Consider the following 25945-nt stretch of genomic DNA (forward strand, 5'->3'; position numbering starts at 1 on the left):
AGTTGTGGTTAATTGAACAGGACATAGCTGTGGATATTGATGAAGGAGTCTTTTTTAAGTGTAACTTCTGTAGTCTTTTGCTTGGTATATAACCTGAAACATAATGAAATTCCACTCGTATGTATAAGCAGATGAATGGGCTGAATCATATGGTTGCAGCTACTTTAATAAACCTCAGTTTGAGACTGAACATTATTTCAGATTTTAATGCAGAGTCCATGTCTTCTGAGAGTAATACAATTACTTCATAATGCTCTACCTTTGAGTTGAAGCAGCTTTTCACTTCTGAACAAAATAAAACAAAAATGCCTCTTGAATACAGATTGGAGTTCAGTTTTACTTGTGTCTAAAACAGCAGCAAAATAATGGACTTGATTGTAAATTTAGTGGTGGATAGCTAACAAATGGTGGTAGATCAATCAAAGGAAATTGGGCATCTTTCTGAATCGTACTTTCTTGCATTTTTCACTTTATTTGTGTCAAATGTGTTACGCCTGTGCCCCCCCTCCTTTTTGAGAATTGCAAGATCACTATTAAGTCAGGTCAGGAGACCCAGGAAATGAGAGAAAGACATGCAGAATCCACAAAGAGTTTGGAATGTGTCCTGGCCTCTGAAAGGCAGAACCATTGATAACGGCTATTGTCTCTTGGAGACGGAATTGTGTATTGAATCCTGTACGATGCATTGAAGCCCCCAGGCAATGAACCGAGGTGGGGGTTGGTGGAGGGATTGCATCATCCCAACCTGATTGACATCTGAGACCCTGTGAGTCAGGATAAAAGAGGGTCTGGGGAACAGCCCCTTCAGACGAACCAGAAGAAATGCTAGAACTCCTGTAACAGCGTAATAGCGAAAGCCGGTGGAAAAGCCCACGTGCGTCCTTTTCCATTCGGAATTGGTGGGCCTTTACCACGGACGCACGGCTTTAGCTAACCACAAAGGGGAAATCAGTCCCCAATGACTCTCGAAGGATTGACATCATAAAAGGAATGGGCAAGTTAAACCTCCGTCTTTCTCTCCAACCAAAAAGCTGCAGCTTGAATGAACTTGAGTGACTTTTATATTTCCATCGGACAATACATTATCCCCTAGACAACGATAGAGCTATTTCTTATTGATTATTATTATACCCGCGCTTTTACATTTAGTAATGACAACATATATTATCTGTATGTTTGCATTGATATTATTTTTGTGTATTTTTATCAATAAATACCGTTAAAAATAGTACCATCAGACTTCAATGGACCTCTCTATCTTACCCCAGATACGGGGTAGGTAACAATTGGAGTTCTCGTCTCGGGATTTGACACCAAATTGGGAGGCCAGTGAATCCGGCTTGTAGGTCCAAACTTGGATCTGGTTACACGGGTAGCCAGACGGGAAACCAGCAAAGATGGACGTGGATGAATTTATAGAAAACCCGACTCTAGAGGCGCTGGAGGCGGCCACCAAATCAGACTTGATATATCTGGCAAAAGGGCTAAACCTCGCAGAGGTGAGGTTGTCCATGAAAAAGCGGGAGGTGTGAAGAGCAATAACTCAGTATTATATTGGGAAGAATGTGTTTGCAGCTGAGGTATTGCAAAATATCCCTGAGAAGGTACCAGCTAGTGGGACGGCTCAGTTAGAGTTGGAGAAATTAAGGTTGGAACATGCAATTCAGTTAAAGCAGCTGAAAACAGCTGAGAAGGAGAAAGAAAAAGCCGAGAGAGAGAGAGAAAGAGAGAGAGAGAAAGGAAGGGCCAAGAGAGAAAGGGAGCATGCGCTCCAGCTAAAGGAGTTAGAGGTGAAACGGGAGCAGGAAAGCGCTGAGAAACAAAGAGAGCATGAAATTCAGTTAAAACAGCTGGAAGCAGCTGAGAAAGAGAAAGAGAGGGCTGAGAAGGAGAAGGAGGCAGAGAAACAGAGGAAACATGACTTGGAGATGGAGGAGGGCGAAGAGATCAAGGGTTGGACCGAGAGGAGCGGTTTAATGTTAGTTGGGAGTTGAGGTTAGTACCTCCGTTCGGGGAGACGGATGTTGATAGTTATTTCTTGCTTTTTGAAAAGGTGGCAGTGAATCAGAAGTGGCCCAAAGAGCAGTTGGTGGCGTTGTTACAAAGTGTGTTAAAAGGGAAGGCACAACAAGCATATACGGCATTGTCCATGGAGGAGGAAGAGGCGGAGAGTTACGACAAAGTAAAAGCGGCCATTCTTATGAGTTATGAGTTAGTACCTGCAGCGTATAGACAAAAGTTCAGAAATTTAAAGAAAGGGTGGAATCAGACATATACCGAGTTTGCCTATGAGAAGGGTGTGCTCTTGGACCGTTGGTGTACAGCAGAAATAGTGGACGAGGATTGTTGGCGTCTCAGGGAGTTAATTCTGATTGAGGAATTTAAAGGTTGTGTTTTGGAGGATATCCGCATGTATTTGAATGAGAAGCCGAATAAGTCCATCTCAGAATTTGCTAGGTTCGCAGATGAATATGCCCTAACCCACAAGACAAAGTTTTCCTTGAATAAAAGTTCCCAGGGAGACCATGGGAACAATAGAGAAAGCCCGCTGGCTGAGGACAGAGGTCCGCCGGGAGCTAGTGGTAAGATTGAGGGGGAAAGGCAAGACAGCCAGAGATTTCCAGGCTTGACCTGTTTTAATTGTGGAAAGGGGGGGCATATTGCATCTAGGTGCTTTGCTCCGAGGAAAGAGACAGGAAAAGGGAAAGCAGCAGTCCCTATCGGATGTGCCATGGTAATCAGTAACTCGACAAGAGAGTCCCGGGTAGAAAGAGTACAAGAAGGATCTGAGACTTGTATGTCAAACAGAACCATGTCTGTGAGAGAGGGAGACCCACCAGTTCTAGTACAGATCTGGAGAGACACGGGGGCTGCACTATCATTGATTAGCAGTAAGGTACTAGATTTTGGTTGCAAGACGGGAATGGTAGCTGTGAACGGAATAGGAAAAGGGACGGAAATGGTACCCTTGCATAGGATCATTCTGAATTGTGAGCTTGTTTCTGGACCAGTTGAAATGGGGGTGCGATCAGAATTCCCGAGAATTGACGCGGACGTCCTTCTGGGTAATGATTTAGCCAGTGGTAAGGTTTGGTCAGCAATGACTCTGACCAGACAGCCGGTGGAGGCTCCACCCCTAGATTCTAAGATCTATCCCGCATGCGCGATCACTCGCAGCATGTCGAGAAAGGCAGCTGAGACAGAGAGCAGTTTAAATCGGGCCAGTATCGATTTGGCAGAGACATTTTTACTGACCTTGTACCAGGAGGGTGGGAAAATGGAGAGTAGGAAAGTGAAAGAGAGTAAGGGAGAGGAGGTAGACCTGCCCTTAGCGAGGAGAAAAGTTCTAGAGGCACGAAATAAAGATGAGAAACAGATAGAGCTGTTAAAAGGTCCAGAGTTGGACATGGATGATCTGTCTGGTTTGGCAGAACTGTTTGAAGAAGTTGAAAATTCTAAAGGTGTTCCCGATAATGAAATGAGGGCAGTCCTAGATGAAAAGGGTGCCCTTACCTTGAAGAAGTCTGCTGGGTTGGCAGATGAGGTTGTTTCAACCCGCAGGGTTGAGTTCACTCCGGAAGGGAGTTGCCCAGAGAGTAGCTGGGAGAATCAGGGGAATTTAGAATTTGGACCGGGTACGGGTATTGAAAGCCTGGAAGAGGCAAATGTCCCGTTTGAGTGTGTCCAGGATGTGGATGCACGTGGTACTGAACCTAGTAATGGAGCTCAGAAAAAGTCTGAGGTACTTAATTCAGTTGAAAAGGAATGCAGTCTTTGTGGGTCAGATAGACTTGGTTCAGGGAAGAAAGGGTTAACCTTGGTAATAGTGGGAAGTGAGAGTTCCCAGGTGTTTGTGCTCGAAGCTGTGTTAAAAGTTAATGCGGAGATCAAAAGTGGGGAGATGAATATTATTATTGAAGGAAAAGGGAAGTATGTAGTTCCCAAATTGAATGAAGAAACTTTAAAGGCTGGATTGATATCAAAGGCAGCAACCAGGCTACAGAGACAATGGCGTGGTACCACAAAGCCTGTGAATCAATTACAGGTTGAGTTGGAAGGTAATGGAGCCCCACACACTATTGTTATTCCAGAGTGTGGTGTGAAAAGGCAGAATTTAAAATGCTGTTTGAACAAAGAGTTCAAACTGAAAACTAATAGCCTGAAGGGTCCTGAAGAGAAAACTAGCCACTTGCATAAAATTAAAGAATTGGGTGGAAATTCAGAAGATGGTCTAAGTTTGGGACACATTGTTGATAAAATAACTCCTATAGAAGGAGCGGACGAAAGCCTATTTCGCCAGGGTGCCCAAGCTCCCCACGTGGGAATTAATCGGAAAAGAGGCGAGGGTTAATGGGGACACCATTTTTAAATAGCAAAAGCTGGTTTTACAGGATTTCGACAAAGCATGTGAATAATAAAGACAACCCCATGGAAGCCTGCCTGTTAAGTTTGAAAGCAACATCAAGATTAGTATTTGCCTGAACTTTTGTAGTATACCCGTAAGCTAAGATAACAACTCTTTAGTTTTTGTTTGCTCAAGAAGAATAAGACCTACAAATAGTTGGTTACTAAGTTGGAGTCTGATGCTACAAGACTTTAGTAAGGTACAAGATGTTAAGGTATTAAAGGAAGTGACAATGCAATTGGTAACCATCTAGATACTGAATTGAATGTATAACTGTTTTACTCTGTAGAAAAAAACTTTGATGTTGTGTTAGATTCTAAAATCCTGTAAGACTCTGTATTACTTCGTTTTTTTCCGATGGTAAAAAACGCGTTGAAGAAAGGGGGTGTTACATCCGTGGCCCCCTCCTTTTTGAAAATCGCAAGATCACTATTGAGTCAGTTCAGGAGACCCAAGAAATGAGAGAGAGACATGCAGAATCCACAAAGAGTTTGGAATGTGTCCTGGCCTCCGAAAGGCAGAATCATTGATAATGGCTATTGTCTCTTGGAGACGGAATTGTGTATTGAATCCTGTACGATGCATCGAAGCCCCCAGGCAATGAACCGAGGGGGGGTTGGTGGAGGGATTGCATCATCCCAACCTGATTGACATCTGAGACCCTGTGAGTCAGGATAAAAGAGGGTCTGGGGAACACGCACCAGGAGAAATGCTAGAACTCCTGTAACAGCGTAATAGCGAAAGCCGGTGGAAAGCTCACGTGCGTCCTTTTCCATTTGCCTCGGAATCGGTGGGCCTTTACCACGGAAGAACGGCTTTAGCTAACCACAAAGGGGAAATCAGTCCCCAATGACTCTCGAAGGATTGACATGATAAAAGGAATGGGCAAGTTAAACCTCTGTCTTTCTCTCCAAGCAAAAAGCTGCAGCTTGAATGAACTTGAGTGACTTTTATATTTCCATCGGATAATACATTAGCCCCTAGACAACGATAGATCTATTTTTTATTGATTATTATTATACCCGCGCTTTTAGATTTAGTATTGACGACGTATATTATCTGTATGTTTGCATTGATATTATTCTTTTGTATTTTTTATCAATAAATACTGTTAAAAATAGTACCATCAGACTTCAACGGACCTCTCTATCTTTGCTGGTAAGTGAACCAGTTACGGGGTACGAAACAAATGTAAATTTAACTTCTAAGGATAAAACATGCAATATGTATCAGTGCACAGGGTCAGTTGCAATTATCCCTTGGAAAGCAAGTAAATGCTTCATGTGTATTATTCAAGGTTAATAAAATTATTCTAGTCTGAACATTGTTTTCTATTACCTAGGACATGGTGACAAAGTAGAAAACAGAAGGAAAGGAAGACTCAAAGCGGAGGATACAGAAATTCCAGTAGGTAGTTTGACTCATAAATGTTTGTAATCCTAAATATTCACTTGGATAATGTGCAATTTTTGATTAAAATATTTGAAGTCAATATGAAATTGTAAGAAATTATTAACAATTTGGGGATCGTACTTTTCACAACCTTACTCATTTGTGAAAAATAACATCCTTTGGGTAGAACTTTCAAAAAATACCATGAGTAAACATTTAAAGAGCAAACATGAGGAAATCTGCAGATGCTGGAAATTCAAACAACACACACAAAATGCTGGTGGAACACAGCAGGCCAGGCAGCATCTATAGGAAGAAGCACTTGTGTTCAGAAGCACAGTGTCCTGACGAAAGTTCTCGGGCTGAAATGTCAACAGTGCTTCTTCTTATAGATGCTGCCTGGCCACCAGCATTTTGTGTGTGTTAAAAACACAAAATGATGGCAGAACTCAGCAGGCCAGACAGCATTTATAGGAGGAGGTAGTGACGACGTTTCGGGCCGAAACCCTTCATCAGGAGTGAAGTAACATGGGATGGTGGAGAGGGGATAAGAAGTGGGGGGAGGGATGAAGTAGAGAGCTGGGAAGTGATAGGCTGGAGGGAAATGGGCTAGGGGGAAGGTGGAGAATTATGGGAAATAAAAGAGAAAGAAAGGTAGGACTGGGGAGAAAAGAGAGAGAAAGAGAACCAGATTAAAATAATAGGTAGGGATGGGGGTAAGGGGGGCAGGGGTATCAACGGAGGTCTGTGAGTTGGATGTTCATGCCGGCAGGTAGGAGGCTACCTAGGCGGGAGATAAGGTATTGCTCCATCATCCTGTGTGTGGCCTCATCTTGACGGTAGAGGAGGCCATGGACAGACATGTTGGAGTGGGAGTGGTCTGTAGAATTGAAGTGTGTGTGTTGTATGAGTAAACATTTAATAAGTTTGTACTGTAGTCTCGTGTCATATTTTAATGTACAAAACCTGAATATAATATGAATGGGGTTGAAACATTTCAAAGGATATTTTTATTATAACTGAAATTCAATAGTGAATTGTGACACAATTTTTTAAATCTTGGTTTATTTTCCTATACATGGTTGTTCTGTTAATATATAGTTACACTTATAAAATCTTAGATTTTCTGCTATTTGGAACATAGGGAAAAATAATGAGGGAGTTTGATTCTAATGAAAATTTTAAGAAGTAATTTCCTTAGCAAACTATCATGTATGACCATCATTAACAGATCTTTAAACTACATGGATTAACAGGTTGATAAATAACTCTTACAAAGAAATTCCTACAGAGCTAGTACATGGTTTATGACCAGGGAATTTGATTTTGTATAATGATCTCATTTAGTTAATTCCTTCATTATTAAAATCTCTTATCCAGTGCCAAAATCATTTGTTAAGATTATTTGTTGTTGAAGCACATGTCCCTGATCTATGTAAAATAAAGATAATTTAAGAAATGGAAATAACGATTTGAAACCATCTCGTTCGGTTGGAATGTTAAATGGCTAGAACTGGTGCATAAAATGGCTGAATATGAGATTAACAACATGACCATAATATTATGAAAACTATAATATCCAGTTCAGTGGAGGAGACACTGTGATTTATGTTATTTTTCAGATAATTTGGAGTCCTCAGAATTTTGAATTAAACAAAGAACAGAATTTTGTGGCTATGAGAATAAAGATTGGTAGAGCAAAAGCTGTAAACATCAGTACTATTAAGGCAAAAGAGATAAAATATGAATGAGCTGACTTGTATGTGATTTTGTCATTTGAAAACGTTGGCAGTTAATTGGAATGGTGGATAATAGGAATATAGATGCTAGAGATTGCTTTCAGTTCCATTTAATGGATTTTGACTCCAATTAAGAAAAGTGCTTTCTCAGTACATTGTGCTGCTGTGTATGTTTCTCATTTTCAAATGATTCAAACTCGTATACTGTACTTCTCAACTCTGAGGCTGTGATTTTGATATGCAAGTATTGCAAGTGTTCATAGACAAAATGACATATAATAGATACTCTCTAAATAATGTATAGTTTTAAACAAAACCTTGTGAATTCTTAGGAAACTGAAGTTAAAAAGAAACTGCAAAAGCTTAAATTTATGAGCCTGTAAGTCATGCTGTCCAGGTGCTGTCAAATATTCTGCAGAATTTAATCTGCAAATTTATTGGTCGTCTTCATTTGTTTAACTTGTGGTGTAGTTGAGATGCAAATCAGGTGCATATTAGGGAATGCTTCACAATCCATGACTGGTAATTATAATGAAAAGAAAATCTGCAGATGTGCAGACTTAAGTGCACTTTAATAAAGAATGATATTCAACTGTCACCTGGTTACATTCAGAAGCTGCTGAGAATGTATTCTTCTCCATTTGTGGGAAGTTTATAAGTGGTGGTACCAAATGCAATGCCACACTCATGTGAATTGTGTTATACAGCCTCAAGTGTTGTCAGTGATGAAGAATTTGTTGATACTGTTCTGAGAAGGATGTTAAATCAATGTCACAACTGAACAAAGACTGAGCTGTTTCTTAAACCTTGTCAGCGGAATCAGAATCAGGTTGAATATCACAAGTATGTGTTGTGAAATTAGTTAACCTTGTGGCAACAGTACAATGTCATAGTTGATAATATAAGGAAAACTGTGATTTACATTAATTATATATGTGTATATTAAATAGTAGTGCAAAAAATAATTTTTTTTAAAGTAGAGAGGTAGTAAACATGAGTTCAATGTCCATTCGGAAATTGGACGGCAGAGGGGAAAAAGCTGTCCCTGAATCACTGAATGTATCACTTCAGTCTTCTGTACCACCCATTAAGGTGGTGGGGGTCCGTAATGATAGATAAATAGTGGTTACTTCTTCCTTGCATGTTATTCCTAGAACACCTTGAAAGGAAATTAGGAATTCTACAAGTGGGATTGTTAATGTTTGAGGATTGATTAATCATAGAAATATTCTGTCTGAGAGGGTTGTGAAGGATTAGTCATTGAGTTAATTATGAACAGGTTTTGGATATTACTTGGATTTCCCTAGGAGAGAAATGGAAAAAGTGTAAAAAATTGACACTGAGATAGGAGATAAACTGTGATCTTGATGAATGGCAGAGCAGGCTTGTAGGATCAGATGGCGTTTTCCTGCTTGTCCTTAAATTGTACTGGAATTTCTGTCATGATAGAGCAGTTGGAACTGGTAGTCCTTGTAATTCCAATAGCAAAGATTCTCAGTGGGCTCCAAGGCTGTGGCACTAGTTGAAAAGATTTGCTAGATACTCAGGCCAACAGTATACGATAGACACATGATCTTGCTGCTTAGAATCCAACTTAGCAAGTGCCATAAGGCTGTCCAATCACCAGCTTTAGAGAAACACTAAACAGTGTGTCGTTCACATGGAAGCAAGCCATTATGAGAAAAGGATATACAAAATGCCAAGCAGCATTTGTAAAAATAGATCCCAAGATACACATTAAAAAGACAGCAGAAAGGCAAGAAGGTTCATATAGGCAATTGATGGCAGGAGGAAGAATGTTGAACGCCACTTATTCTGATGATGTTCATTGTGTGAAGGGAGAATTTATACACTAGCATTCATTGTTATTCTTGAATATTAGTAACATCTTGTGCTTAATTATTTGATTTGACAATTATTGTTCTTGAGGTGTAGGAGTAGGCCATTCGGTCCTTCAAGCCAGCACTGCCATTCAATGTGATCATGGCTGATCATCCACAATCAGTACCCCGTTCCTTCCTTCTCCCCATATCCCTTGACTCTGCTATCTTTAAGAGCTCTATCTCACTCTCTCTTGAAAGCATCCAGAGATTTGGCCTCTACTGCCTTCCAAGGCAGAGCATTCCATAGATCCACAACTCACTGGGTGAAAAAGTTTTTCCTGAACTCTGTTCTAAATGGCCTACCACTTATTATTAAACTGTGGCCTCTGGTTCTGGACTCCCCCAACAACGGGAATATGTTTCCTGCCTCTAGCGCGTCCAATCCCTTAATAATCTTATATGTTTCAATCAGGTCCCCTCTCATCCTTCTAAATTCCAGTGTATACAAGCCCAGTCGCTCCAAACTTTCAACATATGACAGTCCTGCCATCCTGGGAATTAACCTCGTGAACCTGCGCTGCACTCCCTCAATAGCAAGAATGTCCTTCCTCAAATTTGGAGACCAAAACTGAACACAATATTCCAGGTGTGGTCTCACCAGGGCCCTGTACATCTGCAAAAGGACCTCTTTGCCCCTATACTCAACTCCCCTTGTTATGAAGGCCAACATGTCATTAGCTTTCTTCACTGCCTGCTGTACCTGCATGCTTACTTTCAGTGACTGATGAACAAGGACACCTAGATCTCGTTGTACTTCCCCTTTTCCTAACTTGACACCATTCAGAGAGTAATCTGCCTTCCTGTTCTTTCCACCAAAGTGGATAACCTCACATTTATCCACATTAAACTGCATCTGCCAACTCACCCAACCTGTCCAAGTCATCCTGCATTCTCCAAACATCCTCCTCATATTTCACATTGCCACCCAGCTTTGTTTCATCTGCAAATTTGCTAAGAGAAAATGTATGTTTAATTTGTTTGTTGTGCTAGAATGGATAATCAATTGAATGATTGCAGTTAAGCACAAGATAACTAAAGGAGCTACAATTTAGCCTGCGTTGAACAGTGTAAAATACCTTCTGTAAGTCAGTTACAATCTGATGCCAATAGAAAATGCTAGAGATACACAGCAGATCAGAGAGCATGTGCATCAAGAGGAGCAGAGTTAATGTTTCACGTCCTAAGACCCTTTGTGGCCAGATCTAGTGAAGGGGATGTCACACCAAAAATGTTATTTCTTGCAGTTTTTTAAAAGTTATTCTCCTTTATGCTCTGATATCCCACTCAACAATTAGAGTCTACTGGGAAACTATGATTATGAGGGTTTGTCCCATAGGTTCGATCTGCAGACTATCAAGATCAAAGGAATGTCCACATTCTAGCCTTTCTGAGAATCAGTTGTATTACCCATTATCGTAGCAGAATATCTCAGCTTGAACATGTTGTAACATGTTACCAGTTAAAGGTAAAGTTAAAGTTACTGTACCTCAAATAGCTTGATGTTTTTCCAGCTATAACTTTTAAAGATGCAAGTGCCACATGAGTTATGTCACTCCACATCTTCACGGTAGTAAGTACATAGATCATATCCAGATGAGAGAAGGTGATTTCTGTTTTGAGGCAAATTAGGGTGGATAAATCCCCAGAGCCTGATGAGATGTCCCATCAGACTTTCTGGGATACTGTTACAGAAATGGCAGGGGCCCTGGAAGAGCTATTCAAAACATACTTAACCACAGGCGAGATGCCCGATGACTGGAGGATATCTTATATTGTTCTGTTGTTTAAGAAAGGATCTAAGAATAAGACAGGAAATTATAGGCCAGTGGGCCTGACATTGGTAGTGGATAAATGATTGGAAGGTATCCTAAGGGACAAGATATAAAAGTATTTGGACACATAGGGCCTGATTATGAATAGTCAATATGGTTTTGTGCCAGGTAGGTTGTGTCTAAGCAATCTTATAAATTTTTCGAGAAGGTTATTAGGAAATTTAATGAAGGAAAGGCAATGGATGTTGTCAACATGGACAACATGGCAATGGATGTTGTTAGCAAGGCCTTTGACGTTGTACCACATGAGAGGCTAGTCCAGAAGGTTCAGTCGCTTGGCATTCAGGATAAAATAGTAAATTAGATTCAACATTGGCTTAGCAAAATTTTATCCAGTTCAAATTACTGTAATCTCTGGACATCAGGTAGATATTCGATGTTCACTCAACTTGCTTAAGAGAATGGCAGGTATAATTAGATGGAACCAAAATCCATAATACTCTCTGTACAGGGTTTTGGAATTTTGCAATTCCAAATCCAAAGACATTACTAGAATCAGTAGCTCTTGTCCCAGACAGCCGACTGGATAATTAGCTTGAATTTTGAACACAGTTAAATTTTTTCATTATTTTAACATTTAAATATTCATCACAGCTCTTTTAATAACGTACATTCAAATGCATTCTACCAGCCACATAAATTGGAAATTGAGAGTAAAACCTCCCTTATTTACCTAGTTTTATTAGTTTCAGCAGGGATGCATACTTGGTAACATACAGTATATTCTATCAATTACTCCCCTGTGTCCAAAGAATACTGCTGCTCCATTAAATAGTTTTCTGTTGGTGAGATGTGTTCATTGGCAGGGAAATAACCTGTACTACTGTCCAAAATCCATGCATCCATCACCTGCTTTACACAGCAATGAGCTGCTGATTGACTAGTGTGATACAGAGCTCTGATGTTGTCTGAAGCTAACTGTGGAAAAGAAATTGAGTGCCACTATGATTTTGAATTGTTGTAATTCAAAGTAGCATAGCTTGAAAGTAACTTTATTTAATGAAGTAAACTTACATTGCTTTTTCAGATTTCATGTCGATGTAAACATGTTGGTTTGGAGGAATTTAGAAGCATGAAGATGGCACACAATTAGTTTTAGGTCATGTTTAGTTTCATACTCTGTATTGTTTCTATCTATAATGTTTTATTTGAGGATTGTCCCCATTCATACTATTAAAAAGGAATCATGGTGAATATTGTGATCCATTCCAAGATATGCTGGAGATGTCCTCGTGGAGAAGAGAATCAGTAGTGTTAAATTCTTTATATCAGAGGATTTGGTCTAGGACCCATACATAAGTGCCATCGCAAAGAAAGCCAGACAGTGCCTCTGCTTTCTTAGACGAGTGTGTGTAGATTCAGCATGTCTCCAAAAAATTTAACAAACTTTTATAGATGTATAGCAAAGAATATCCTAACTGGCTGCATCACGACCTGCTATGGGAACAGCAGTGGCCAGGAATGGAAATGACTACAGAAAATAGTGGATGCAGTTCAGTCCATCACAGGCAAAACCCTCCTCACCACTGAGCACATTTATTTAAAATGTCACAACAGGAAAACAGCTTCTATCATCAAGGACTGCCACCATCCAGGCCGTGCCCTGTTCTCGCCACTACTATCGGACAAGTGGTAGAGGAGCTTCTGGTCCTACAACACCAGGTTCAGGAACAGTTACTACCAGCGACTATCAGACTCCTGAACCTGCACAGATACTTACACTCACCACAACTCCGAACTGATTCTACAACATACAGAGTCACTCTCAAGGACTCTTAACATGTTCTTGCTATTATTTTTTATCAGCACAATTTGTCTTTTTTTAGTACACTGTTTTTCTGACTTTAATTATGTATGTTTTTATAAATTCTACTGTATTTCTTCATTTTCTTGTAAATGCCTGCAAGAAAATAAATCTCAGGATAGTATCTGGTAATATATATGTACTTCGATAATGAACTTTGACTTCTGACTATGAATTATGGAAAACATGACTCATAGAAATCCAAATTTATGCATATCATCTCACAAAATGTTTAAAGAATTTTTCAAAACAGAAATAAAGTGTTTTGTGATATTCATTAGCAGCTGGATGCTGTAAAATGTTCCATTAATTTAATTATATGAAGTATCAGATTACATATAAAAATATGTTTTGTATTCTATGAAATACAATGTATGCAGAGCAAAATGATGTAGTTAGCGAAAGACTTATAGAAAACTTAGTGTATGGACAACTCAGGGATAAAAACATCACATAACCCAGGAATTGTCTGTAATGTAGAAATGCTTGCTGTAACCAGTCTATTTTATTATAGGTCATTGATTCAAAGAAGTTTAGTCACCATTGTCTTCAATGTGAAGCTTCATTTGTATCAAAGTCCCAATTGGAAAAGCATAATCAATGGAAACATGAAGTAAGAAAACAGGAGACAGAAATGGACAGGAAAGTTGCAAAAACAGTTGGTCGAGGTAGAGGTAAAAAAAGGTATGTTGTTTTTTGCATTGAGTAAATACATATACGTCATTTATATTGCATAAGTTTTAATTTTTTCAATTTTTTGTTGAGAGTTAATTATTTGCTTTTTTACAATTTCTATCTATAACTATGGACTACTTTATAGATTTGAAAATGGAGACATGCCTACAGAAACATTTATGTACATAAGTACAGCCTTTGTTCTGAACTCTAATTTCACATAAATGTTTAAACAAAACTGTTGGCACTTAATGCACTTAACGGAAGTGTACTTGTTATTTGGCTTTTAGGGAATATATAATATATTAAAATCATTGGATACGAGATTACATGTCAAATATTTGTGACAAAACTCTTAAAAACTGGGAATAGTGAACTGCAATTTCATTGATAAGAGTTATCCAGTGTAAAATAGAGTATAATATTAGTAGCTGAAAGAGATTGATTTTGATGGATTTTTTATTAAAATTTGAAGAAGTAAAAGGGAATTAATAAGGTTCTTGTTCCTTCAGCATGTTAGATATCTTTCCCTGCTTCCCAGCATTTTCTCCCAAACTATCTATTAACTTATAGGACCTCCAACTTAGCTTCCTGCTACTGATCAGCCTTTCAGCCTCTTTAGTGCTTTCCTCCTCCCTCCACTCTTCTGGTTGTAGAATTTCATCCTCTTAAGTGTTATGAATCATGACCAACCCTTAGTCACTCCCATACCCCTCCTCTCCATCATCTTCTTCAATTTCGGCCCTGTTTTCCTCATACATTTTCTCTTCTTGCTCCTCATTTACTATCACTTTCTCTGCTTCTTCCCCATTTCAAAGGTATCAAATAATATTTAAATTCTGTGCATCCTCTCTATGCCTCCCTTTCTCTCCATTCACTCTCAATCTGCCCTTATCTCTCTCTCTGTCTCTCTTCCTCCCTCCCTCCCTCACAGCAACAAACACACATCTCTTTGTTATCGTTACTTCTTTTAGAATTCATGTGTCATTCTTTTCTCCAATTATTCACTGCTGCCTTTCCTGCTGTCTGGGTTTTTGAATTCTCCTGTCTCTTGAGTAACACTTTATTTCATCTTAATGCCACTGTGTCAATTAATAGCTTATTTTTCGTAAAGTAAATGGGATCTTTTGAATTCCCAAATTGACAGTAACCTTATTTGCTTACAAATACAGTAGATTCTGGTTAATTGGACTATCAGCTAATCGAAGCAGCTGCTTATTTTGAACGACTCTTAAAGAACAAAACCAAATAATGAAAAGAACCAGAATTCCCTTTGTTTTATTTTAACACTGTGGTGTTCAATTAGGAGACTTGCCAAACAGTTTTTAACTAACTTCAGTTAAGCACATTTGTGTGGCTGTCAGGCATTACACCGTGAGTAGCTTTAAAATTCTGTCACTTGCATGTGTTTGTGTTCAAAAAGCAGTGATTTTTGTCACTGATAGTTAGCGAGTAATAAGTAGTAAGACAGTTCCGATCTGTTTTGCTCACTGCAGTATCAAGCATTCAGGCTGGGAGTGAAAATGAAAAGATTTCTCTAGTTCAACAAGTTAGGGACTGTGAAGAATTTGAAGAATGGAGGATGCAATTGTTGAAAGTATTGTTTGAAGGCAGTAAATTATCTGTACTTGGTGTTTATGCTGATTTTGTTTATTTATGGCCAATCAAAAGAACACAGCAGCATGCCTCCATTGATAACTATTAACAACTAAAACACAGTCTTGGTTGTGTTCTTATTTGTTCTGTATGTCATCTAAGTGCATAATTTGTTACTCAGTTAACTGACAGAATGTCCTTTACATACTTCTTTAAATATTTCCATGGAACTTCGGCTAATTGCTGCTTAAAAGGGCCAAAATGCGCTAGTCCTGATATGTCCCAATTAACCGGAATCCACTGTAATATAAAAGATAAAGATTTTTTCCTACTTTTCAGGGTTACTGAAAATGCAGAAACTTCAGCAAAAAAGTGTAAACAACAGAAGAGAGAATTAAGTTGGCACTCAGAGAATGGCGAATGTGCAACACAGAACAAAGACAGCAGTTTAACAAACACTACAAAAGCTCAAGAAACTCTGGCATCCAATGAACTGAACAAAACCAAGAAACAGATATCATTTCCTGAAGAAGATCCTGAGCGATCCAAACATCGTAAGTCTGCAACAATCCAACTTAGTGGTTTTACATAAAGCTTTCATTATGCAAAATAGAAATTATAGTTTACTTAATACTCACTGAAATGACTGATAAAACATGAAGTGCTCTATTCCTCAGATATTTCAAAGATAATTTATGATTGTCTTGTTTGGGAGCTTGAAGAGCATTCTATTTATATTGCCAAAATAAGTGCAGCACAAAGTGTGGTAGAGAAGGCGGCCAAGAACAGCAGTAGCTGGGGTGCAACAAAGCTAATTTTGGTGAGGTTTGAGTGTATTTTAATTGAAGTTTAGTGAAGTTTGAGAGCCATTCCTTTATATTGGCTCTGCAACTGTTTTCTGAATGTAGCACTAAATGTTCCAGGTGTCACAATAACCTGGTACACAACTTATAAGTTCCAGGAATTTTAAGAAATGTAGGAGTGGATTAATTCATCTGAAAGAGCTATTATTCTACTTTGGATGTTGAAATCACCATATCAGTATTATTTTACAGTTTATTTCTCAATTTTTCATATAAAATTCTGAAGTAATTTTTGTTCAGATAGGGTGATGCAACAGTGCCCCCTAGTAGTGATGTTTTAGGTTTTTAAATTAAGTATTCTGTTGACATTATGTGAGCCCTTGGAACTTTCATGAATACAACACTTCTTGTTGACAAAGTACAGTTTGTGTTTTCTTAAAATTAAATTTCTTATTTTGGGAGATTAACTCTACAATTTTTGAAAACATGTAACAGATCTGCACCAAATTATAGAAAAAAAACTCTGTAAACATTACAAATAAACCTGCAAATGTTTACAACCATGATTAGATTGCTGCAACTATACTTGCAGGTATTCTGTCATTCTGTGGTAGATATTCAAATAAATTAAATACAGTGAATCTGAGTAAACTTATAACCTGTGTCTGACAAACTTAAAATGGATCGGCAATGTTTTTCTGAAGGTCAAGATTTAGGATTTTGGTGCTTTTTATTTTTATAGTGACAAATTAAACTAATTTGTGTTTATATTTGATATTTGACTGAGCTCATCCTTACTTTTTAAGAGTGAACTAAGAACATTCAACATTTTAAAATCATTTAGGCTGCATCTTGCGAGGAAATGCTGGAATATCCATAGCAATTCTGTGGATTGCTAATATTTCTCCTGATAATTACCAACGAGTTTAGGTTTCCTTGGAAGAACAGATTTCCCACACTTATTAGGCTCACTTTTCCAGTGCATTTCCCTAATGGCAGTCTCACCCTGGGCTGTTGTGCAGTTTAGATTTGCAGCAATTCCCTTTCACTTGAAGTTAGGAAATCTGCTCGCTTAACCCAAGTCATTTCATGTAGTACAGGAAGAAGGAATTTATTCTTTTGACTAGAAGGAACAGCTTTGAGAAAGCAATGCATTAGAATATTTGCAATTTTTATGATTGACCTTATTTTTGAGAGTGTAAAAGTTTTAAAAAAAGTTTTTTTAGTAATTTATGTTATGTTTACTGTTATTATATTCCTGATAGCTTAATACTTTTCACTTGTGTTTAATTTATTTTAATAGCTTTTGAATGTCAGACACTGTATCTTTGTGGTAAAGTGGTTTGCAATTAAATTCCAGAACAATGGACAAATGTGCCTTTATATTACACCTTTAGTGATCTCCAGTTGCCCCATGATGCCTCATGCTAAATGGGCCATAACTTGAAATTTGAATCATTCTTGTGGTTTAGACAAGTGTACTTGAAAATGAAGTGTTTATAAATACAATGTGATGATTCCTTGCTCACTTTTGAATAATGGCACAAGATTGTTCATTTTGACTTAAGTTATGCTTAGCACTTTCATTTGGTAATGCACTTAAAGTTACAATGCAACACTTTATTCATCTTATTGTGAATTGTCTGTGATTAAGTTACTGTGGATTGAACCCACAATGGAAGAGCACAGAAATTCCATAAGATCTTAAGACTTAGGCCATTTGCCCCACTGTGTCTGCGCTGCCATTCCATCATGGCTGACTTGTTATCCCACTCAACCCCCATTCTTCTGCTTCTCACCTAACCTTTGTTTACTAATCCCAAACATATGAACCACTGATTTAAATATACCCAATGACTTGGTCTCCACAGCCATTCGTGGCAATGCATTTCACAGATTCAGCACCCTCTAACTAAAGAAATTCCATCTTACCTCTGTTCTGTAAGGACATCCTTCTATTGTGGGGCTGTGTCCTCTGTTCCTAGACTCTCCCACTACAGGAAACATCATCTCCACCTCCACTGTATCAGGACCTTTCAATATATGCTACCTTTCAGTGAGATTCCCCGCCTCCCCCAATCTTCTAAACTCTACCGAGTACAGGCCCAGAGCCATCAAATGGTTCTTATATGTTGAACTTTTTATTCATGTGAATCTCCTCTGGACCCCTGTCAATGCCAGCATATCCTTTCTTAGATAAGAGACTCAAAACTGCTCACAGTGCAGTCTGGCCAATGTCTCATAACACCTCAGCATTACATTCCTGATTTTATATTTTAATCCTCTTGAATTGAATGCTAACATTGCATTTGGCATCCATACCACTGACTCAACTTGCAAGTTATCCTTTTGGGAATCCTGCATGTGGTCTCCAAGTCACTTTGCATTCTGATTCCTGAATTTTCTTGCCATTTAGAAAGTCATCTCCATCTTATTCCTTCTACCAAAGTGCACTTCTTTACACTATATTCCAGCTGCCGCTTCTTTGCCCATTCTCCTAATCTGTTAAGTTCTTCTGCAAACTCCCTGCTTCATCAACACTACCTGCCCCTCCACCTATCTTTGTATTATCTTTAAATTTGGTCACAAAGCTATCAATTCCATCATCCAAATCATTGATATATAACATGAAACGAAGCAGACCCAACACGGACCCCTGTGAAACTCTGGTAGTCACCAGCAACCAATCTGAAAATTACACTTTTATTTCCTCTTTTTGCCTCCTGCCAGTAAGCCAATCTTCGACACATGTCTAGTATCTTTCCTGTAATACCATGAGCTCTTAACTTGTTTAGCAGCATCATTTGTGGCTCCCTGTCAAAGGCCTTCTGAAAATTCTAGTAAGCAATATCCACTGACTGTCTATCCTGTCTGTTATTTCCACAGAGAATTCCAACAGTTTTGGTAGGCAAGATTTTCTCTTTAGGGACTTCAGTATATCTTATCATGTACCTCCAACTACGCCAAAGCTCTTCCTTAATAATGCACTCCAACATCTTCCCAACCACAGATGCAAGGAAAATGGCTTATAATTTTCTATCTTTTGCCTTCCTCCCTCCTTAAAGATTGGAGTGATATTTGCAATTTTCCATTACTCTGGAACCATTGTAGAATCTTGAAAGATCACTAAAAATGCCTCCACAATCTCTTCAGTCAACTTTTTTTCAGAACCCTGAGATATAGTCCATCTGGTCCAGGTGGCTTATCTACCTTAAACCCTTTCAGCATCCCAAGCACCTTCTTAGTAATAATGACTATAATCAATTCTGCCCTCTGACACTCAAATTTCTGGCATACTGCTGGTGCTTTCTACAGTGAAGACTAGTGCAAAACCCTGTTGGAAATTGGTAATGTAAAATACTGCAAGTCCATTTCCCTTGTTTTTTGGGTGAGACAGAGTGCAGGGGAGCTGTGAGGCCTTGGTTGTAGTAAGGACTAGGCCTCAAGCCACGGGCTCGCCTGTTGCAGCAGTCCAGGAGAGAAGACACGAGAGGTAGAGTAGTGCAATGTCCATGCTGGCTTGGGGGCTAGCACCTCCCATTGATGCTGCCATCCAGTGTTCACTCAGTGGAAGACAAGCAGATTTATGTCAGCTGCGGATTGCTGAGAATTGCTTGTTCTTGCTGATAACACACATGAGCCATCAAATTACAGGGTATGCCGCTCAGGGAATTAGGCTATAGATATATTTTGTGTGACTGTATGTTTACTTGCTATATTTGCAATGTCTGCTTTCTGCTGTGTATGACTGTTGGTATTGTGTTTTGCACCTTGGCCCAAGAGGAGCACTGTTTCATTTTGCTGTAATCATAGGTATTTGTGTATAGTTGAATGATAATTAAACTGTAACTTGAAAATACTTATTCAGTTCATCCGCCATTTCTTTGTTCCCCATTTCAGTGTTATTTTCCAGTGGTCTGATATCCACTGCCTCATCTCACTTACTCATTATGTACTTGACAAAATTTCTGTTATCCTCCTTTATATTATTGGCTAGTTTACCTTTATGTCCTCTTTTCTCTCCTTTATTTAATTGCTGTCTCTTAGTTTTTACAAGGTTCCCAATCCTCCAGGTTCTCTTTAATTTTTTTTCTGTAATATATGCCTTCTCTCTTGAATTTATGCTGCTTTTGACTTCCCTTCTCAGCCACAGTTATCTCATTCTCACTTCAGAATTTTACCTCTTCTTTGGGCTATATTTATCTTATGCCTTCTGAATTGGTCTCAGAAACTCCAGCCATTGCTGTTTGGCTGTCTTCCCTGCTAGTCAACCCCTTCCAGTCAACTTTGGCCAGCTTCTATCTCAGGTCTCTTTAATTCCCTTTACTGCATTGCATCTGATTTTAGCTTATCTCTCTCTCAGAATACAGGGAATCATATTACGATTACTGCCTCCCAACAGTCCATTTACCTTAAGCTCCTTAATCAAATCTAGTTCATTACATAACACTCAATTTTTCTCTAATGGGCTTAACCACAAGCTGGCCAAGCTATATTGTAGGTTTTCTGCAAATGTCTTCTCTTGGGATTCAGTACGAATCTGATTTTTCCAGTCTACCTGCATGTTGAAATCCTGCAACTCTATCACAACATTGGCTTTTTTACATGCCTTTTCTATTTCCTTTTGTAATTCATAGGCCTATATATAACTCCCATCAGGGTCTATTTACCCTTGCAGTTTCTTAGCCCCTACCCACAAGGATTCTACATCTTCCAATCCTATGTCACCTCCTTCAAAGGAGTTGATTTCATTTTTTACCAACAGAGTCACCTCACCCCCTCTGTCTACCTGCCTGTCCTTTCAATACAATGTGTATCCTTGGACATTAAGCTCCCAACTATGATCTTCTTTCATCTGAGACTCCGTAATGCCCACAATGTTATTCCTGCCAATTTCTAACTGTGCTACAAGATCATCTGCCTTAATGCATGCAGTCAGATATAACACCTTCAATCCTGTGTTCGTCACCTTTTTCAATTTTGCCCCGATGTTACCAGAAGTTAAATTATTATCCCTTTCTAAACTGTTTGTCTGTTTATTTATTTTGGAGATTTCCATAACCTCTCCTGCACTCTCCTTCCCTTTTACTTTATTCAATTAAGTTAGCACTCAAACTTTCAGTTCAGTCTAGAGGAGAATTCTGAGTAAGGAAATATGAAATCCCGAGGAGAACAACCTATACAGATCCTGAGTTTGATATTCAATATAATATGTTATTAACTGTATAATTGTGCAACATCAAACCTTGTTTGAGTAACACTTAAGATGTTTAGTGTAGTTTTTATCTCTTAATGTTTAGTTATTTGCACTCTGACGTGTAATGATTTAGTGTGTATAGTCAAGTGCACACATATAATCATTCTCAAGTAACTATCAAAATCTTTGTTGCATTTGTAGATTTATAGAGATGAAGCCTAGTTTGTCTGTGCTGACCAAGAAGCCTGTCCAGACTCATCCTATTTCCCTGCATTATCCCTCAACTCTTCCATTCAAAAGTTCTTTCATGTGTTGTAATTGTACCTGTATCTACCATCTTCTTTGAAAGCTGATTGTGTATATTTATTTATTAAATTTACACTACTTATTGAGATGCAGTGTGGAATGGACCCTTGGGCCTTTAAGCTGTGCTGCCCAGCACCCCCCAATTTAACGCAAGCCTAATAATGGGACAATTTACAGTGACTGATTAACCTGCCAGCTGGTATGTCTGTAGACAGTGGGAAGAGACCGGAGCGCCTGGAGAAAACTCTCGCACTCGATGGGGTGAACATACAGACCACTTACAGATGATGTCAGAAATTACCTCTGACACCCCAAGCTGTATTAACATCATGCTATCTAGCCACCCAATCCATGTTGCTCTGTGGAAAAAGCTTGTCCCTCTGATCTCATTTAAATCTTTCCCCTCTTACCTTAAACCTACTGTATGCCTTCTTGTTGTAGACTCCCCAACCGTGAGAAAGGAATGTCACTGTCTATCCTATCTATGCACTGCATAATTTTACAAATTTCTACAATGTCACCCCTCAGCTTCCTTCACTTTGGGGAAAACTCTCCAGCCTACCTAATTTCTCCTTGTAACTCAAGCCCCCCAGTCCAGGCAACATTCCTGTGAATTTTTTGTGCATCCTGTCTAGCTTATTTCTGTCCTTCCCATAGTGTACAGAATGGTACACAATATTTCAGCTGCAGCCTAACTAGTGATTTGTAGAGTGTACCTGTAATATGACATCACCATTCTACTACTCAGCGCCTCTGCTGCTAAAGGCTAGCATATTATTTGCTCATTTACTACTTTGTCTACCTATGTTATCACTTTGAAGGAACTATTTCAGTGACTCACTGTTCAATAACACTCCTCAAAGACCTGCCATTCACTGTGTATGTCCTGGCCTGATTGAACCTCTCAAAGTACATCATTTTCAATTTGTCGGAGTTAAATATCACTGTTCTTCAGTGTCCACTGTACCATCAATCTTGGTGACATCTGCAAATTTACTTAGTACATCATTTACATTCTCTTCCAAAATATTAAATCAATAAAATGAAAAATGATTCACCCAGCCCCATGCCCTGCAGTACCACACTGGTTACAGGTCCTTGTTCTGAAAAGTCACACTGTTTTCTACTACGAATCCAATTTTGTGTCCAACTTGCAGCATCATGTGGGAAGTTGTTAAAGGTTGAGTAATTTCTAATTCGGTAACTTCTACTGCCTAGCCTTCTTGGACACCTCCTCCAGAAACTCCAATCAAATTTATGAGGCATCTCTGAGAACAGTAACACTTAGGCTATCTTTAAACAGTTCTTGCCTTTCTAGCTATAAATAAATCCTGTATCACCTGTGACATCTGTCCATCAGTATCCATTCACATTTACTTTAGAACAAGAGCAGGAGTAGGCCGCATGGCCCTTCAAGCCTGTCCTGTCATTCATTATAACACGTGAAAATTCTCAAAAATATGTCTGTTCCCTCTTTAACTACCAATGATCAAGCCTCATCTGGGATAGAGTATTCCAAAGACTCACTACCCTTGTGAGAAGCCATTCCTACATGTTTTACTTTGTGAGTCACTACCTCCTAATCTACTCTGTTCTTTCCTTTGCCAGTTACTGACATGTTCATGTCACATCATTCCTGACAAATCACTTGGGTACTTGAATGATATTTAGCAACTTTAAATGGGACTGTTAAATCTATTAGCAGCAATAATGCCATTTTGCTCAGAAGTTCAATACTGGTTTACTGAAAACTCAACTGCTTAGACTAAAGGTAGAGTAGAAGTAGAGGAGATTTTTTTAGAACACACCACACCATTCCGACCAAACAAATTAGAACTGTCAAATATTTTAGCATCAGCCAGACGAAATCAGTTAGAAATTGATCTGTCACTATTAGATCATTCCTTTAAGTAGTACTAGTGGGTGATACTTCCTGCTGCTGAGCATGATGAGATCACTTGTGCTAGATTAGACTGTACTAGCTAAGCTGCTGTGTTTCAAAATCAACAGAGCAACATGTCATTACTGAAATACATTAGTCTGCATTCCAAAGTGTCCACTTGCAAATAAACTTCCCCTGTTTTAAAAATAATTAGGCACCTGCGAAGGCCATTTTGGGTGCAACTGAATTATCATTACTAATTGATGTGGGACTTATTGTAGTAAAACATATAATAAAAATACTGCAGAAACTGTCAGAAAGCTGAACATTACTTTTCTAGCCTAAATTCTGCTCAGTCCAATTGATTGTACTTCATCTTTTTCCTTTCCAACATTTTCAGCACAGCTAACCTCAGTTCTATTTGCCTTTCTTGTTCACCAAATCAGAGCTTAAACTCAGAACTTCTACCAGCATTCTCCACTGCCTATCAAACTAGTGTTGTTTTCCCTGGAACGTAAATACCCCTCTCTCCTCAACTTTGTAGGATCATCATGACAGTATGAAACTTGATGTCTCAGGCTAAACAATCCATACAGGTATACTAAATTACGAGAGGTATAATAAGGATGAATGCATACAGGTTTTTTCGCCGCAGGCTGGGTGAGATGAGAACTAGGTTGAGGGTGGTTAAATACTCGTGAATCTGAGGGGAATCTTCTTCGCTCAGAGAGTGGTGCTAATGTGAAACAAGCTGCCAGCAGAAGTGCTAGATCTGGGTTCAATTCTAACTTTTAAGACGTGTTTGGAGAGGCAAATGTGGATCAAAATCACAAAAAACCATAAAGATTTATTTAGATTTAATTTTTTACCCTTAATTGATCAGATTAAAGGTTTGTTTACTAAGTGGTCACCTTTATCTTTATCCCTAATAGGTAGGATTAATGCTATTAAGATGGTTATTTTACCTAAGTTTTTATATATTTTTCAAGCGATACCAATTTTTATCCCGAAATCTTTTTTTACTAACGTTGACTCTAAAATTTCTTCATATATATGGCAGTACAAAAATCCCAGGTTAGGTAAAACATATTTACAGAAGACAAAAAAGGAAGGCGGGTTAGCATTACCTAATTTCAGATTTTACTATTGGGCAGTTAATATTAGATATTTGTTATGTTGGTTGAAAGATGGGGGTGGATCTTTTGGCCCTTGTTGGGTGAGTTTAGAAACTAAATCGGTATCAGCTTATGCTCTGGGTTCTATTTTAGGGACTCCTCTCCCTTTTGCTCTTTCTAAATTGACGAAACGAATTGACAACCCGATAGTTAAACATACTTTGCGTATATGGTTTCAATTTCGGAGATTTTTTGGGTTGACTCAATTCGTTTTAAATAGTCCTATTGTATCTAATTGTTTTTTTCACCCTTCCATTATAGATCAAGCTTATTCGGCTTGGAAAACTAAGGGATTACTAAGATTTTCTGATTTATTTTTAGATAATTGTTTGATGTCTTTTGAGCAATTATCCAACAAATATAACTTGCCTAGATTTCATTTTTTTAGATATTTACAGATTAGACATTTTTTAAGTTCTGTACTCTCTATGTTTCCAAATTTTGTGCCTTCAGATACTTTGGAGAGTTTATTTGAATTAGACCCTTTTCAAAAAGGGCTTATTTCAAAACTTTATAATATAATTATGAAGATAAGTTCAGAGCCTCTTTATAAGACTAAAAAGGATTGGGAAAGAGAGCTTAGTCTTAGTATTTCTAGTGAGAATTGGGATAGAATTCTTCAATTAGTTAATACATCATCGTTCTGTGCCAAAGATTCATTAATACAATTTAAGGTCGTACATAGGGCCCATATGTCCAAGGAGAAATTAGCTCATTTTTACTCTCATATTAGTCCTATTTGTGATAGATGTCATTCTGAAATTGTGTATTTAACTCGTATGTTTTGGTCTTGTTCATTTTTGGAGAAATATTGGAAAGATATTTTTGATATTATTTCTGCGGTTTTGAATATTGATTTACAACCTCATTCTATTACCGCAATTTTTGGTTTACCAATCTTAGACTCACTGCATTTATCTTCTTCTGCCCGTCGAATGATTGCATTTCTAACTCTGATGGCTAGAAGATCTATATTGTTGAATTGGAAAGAAATTAATCCTCCCACTGTATTTAATTGGTTCTCTCAAACTATGTTATGTTTAAATTTAGAAAAAATTAGAAGTGATACTTTTGAGACTTCTATTAAATTTGAAAAGTTATGGAGACCATTTATTCAACATTTTCATATGATGTAATATGACCCTGTGCCAAGTTCATTTGATTTCCCAGCTTTTAGCTTATGTATTTTGAGAGGACCGGAAGTGACGGCATTGATGAATACTTATTTTTGTGAGATATTATAAACAGCCCCCTTT

At 38.4% G+C, this 25945-nt stretch overlaps 1 protein-coding gene across 6 annotated transcripts in view; it reads left to right on the forward strand.

The window, feature by feature from the left end:
* Positions 1 to 25945, forward strand: part of LOC132399821 (zinc finger protein 512B-like) — a 145983-nt gene that overhangs the window by 76066 nt on the left and 43972 nt on the right. For all 6 annotated transcript variants that reach the window (XM_059980615.1, XM_059980619.1, XM_059980616.1 and 3 more), the window contains 3 exons: positions 5748 to 5812; positions 13570 to 13739; positions 15666 to 15880. In XM_059980615.1, the coding sequence (XP_059836598.1) occupies positions 5748 to 5812; positions 13570 to 13739; positions 15666 to 15880 (450 nt within the window). The remainder of the gene's footprint in view (positions 1 to 5747; positions 5813 to 13569; positions 13740 to 15665; positions 15881 to 25945) is intronic.

This window comes from Hypanus sabinus, chromosome 9 (assembly GCF_030144855.1).
Source record: "Hypanus sabinus isolate sHypSab1 chromosome 9, sHypSab1.hap1, whole genome shotgun sequence".
Lineage (NCBI taxonomy): Eukaryota > Metazoa > Chordata > Chondrichthyes > Myliobatiformes > Dasyatidae > Hypanus > Hypanus sabinus.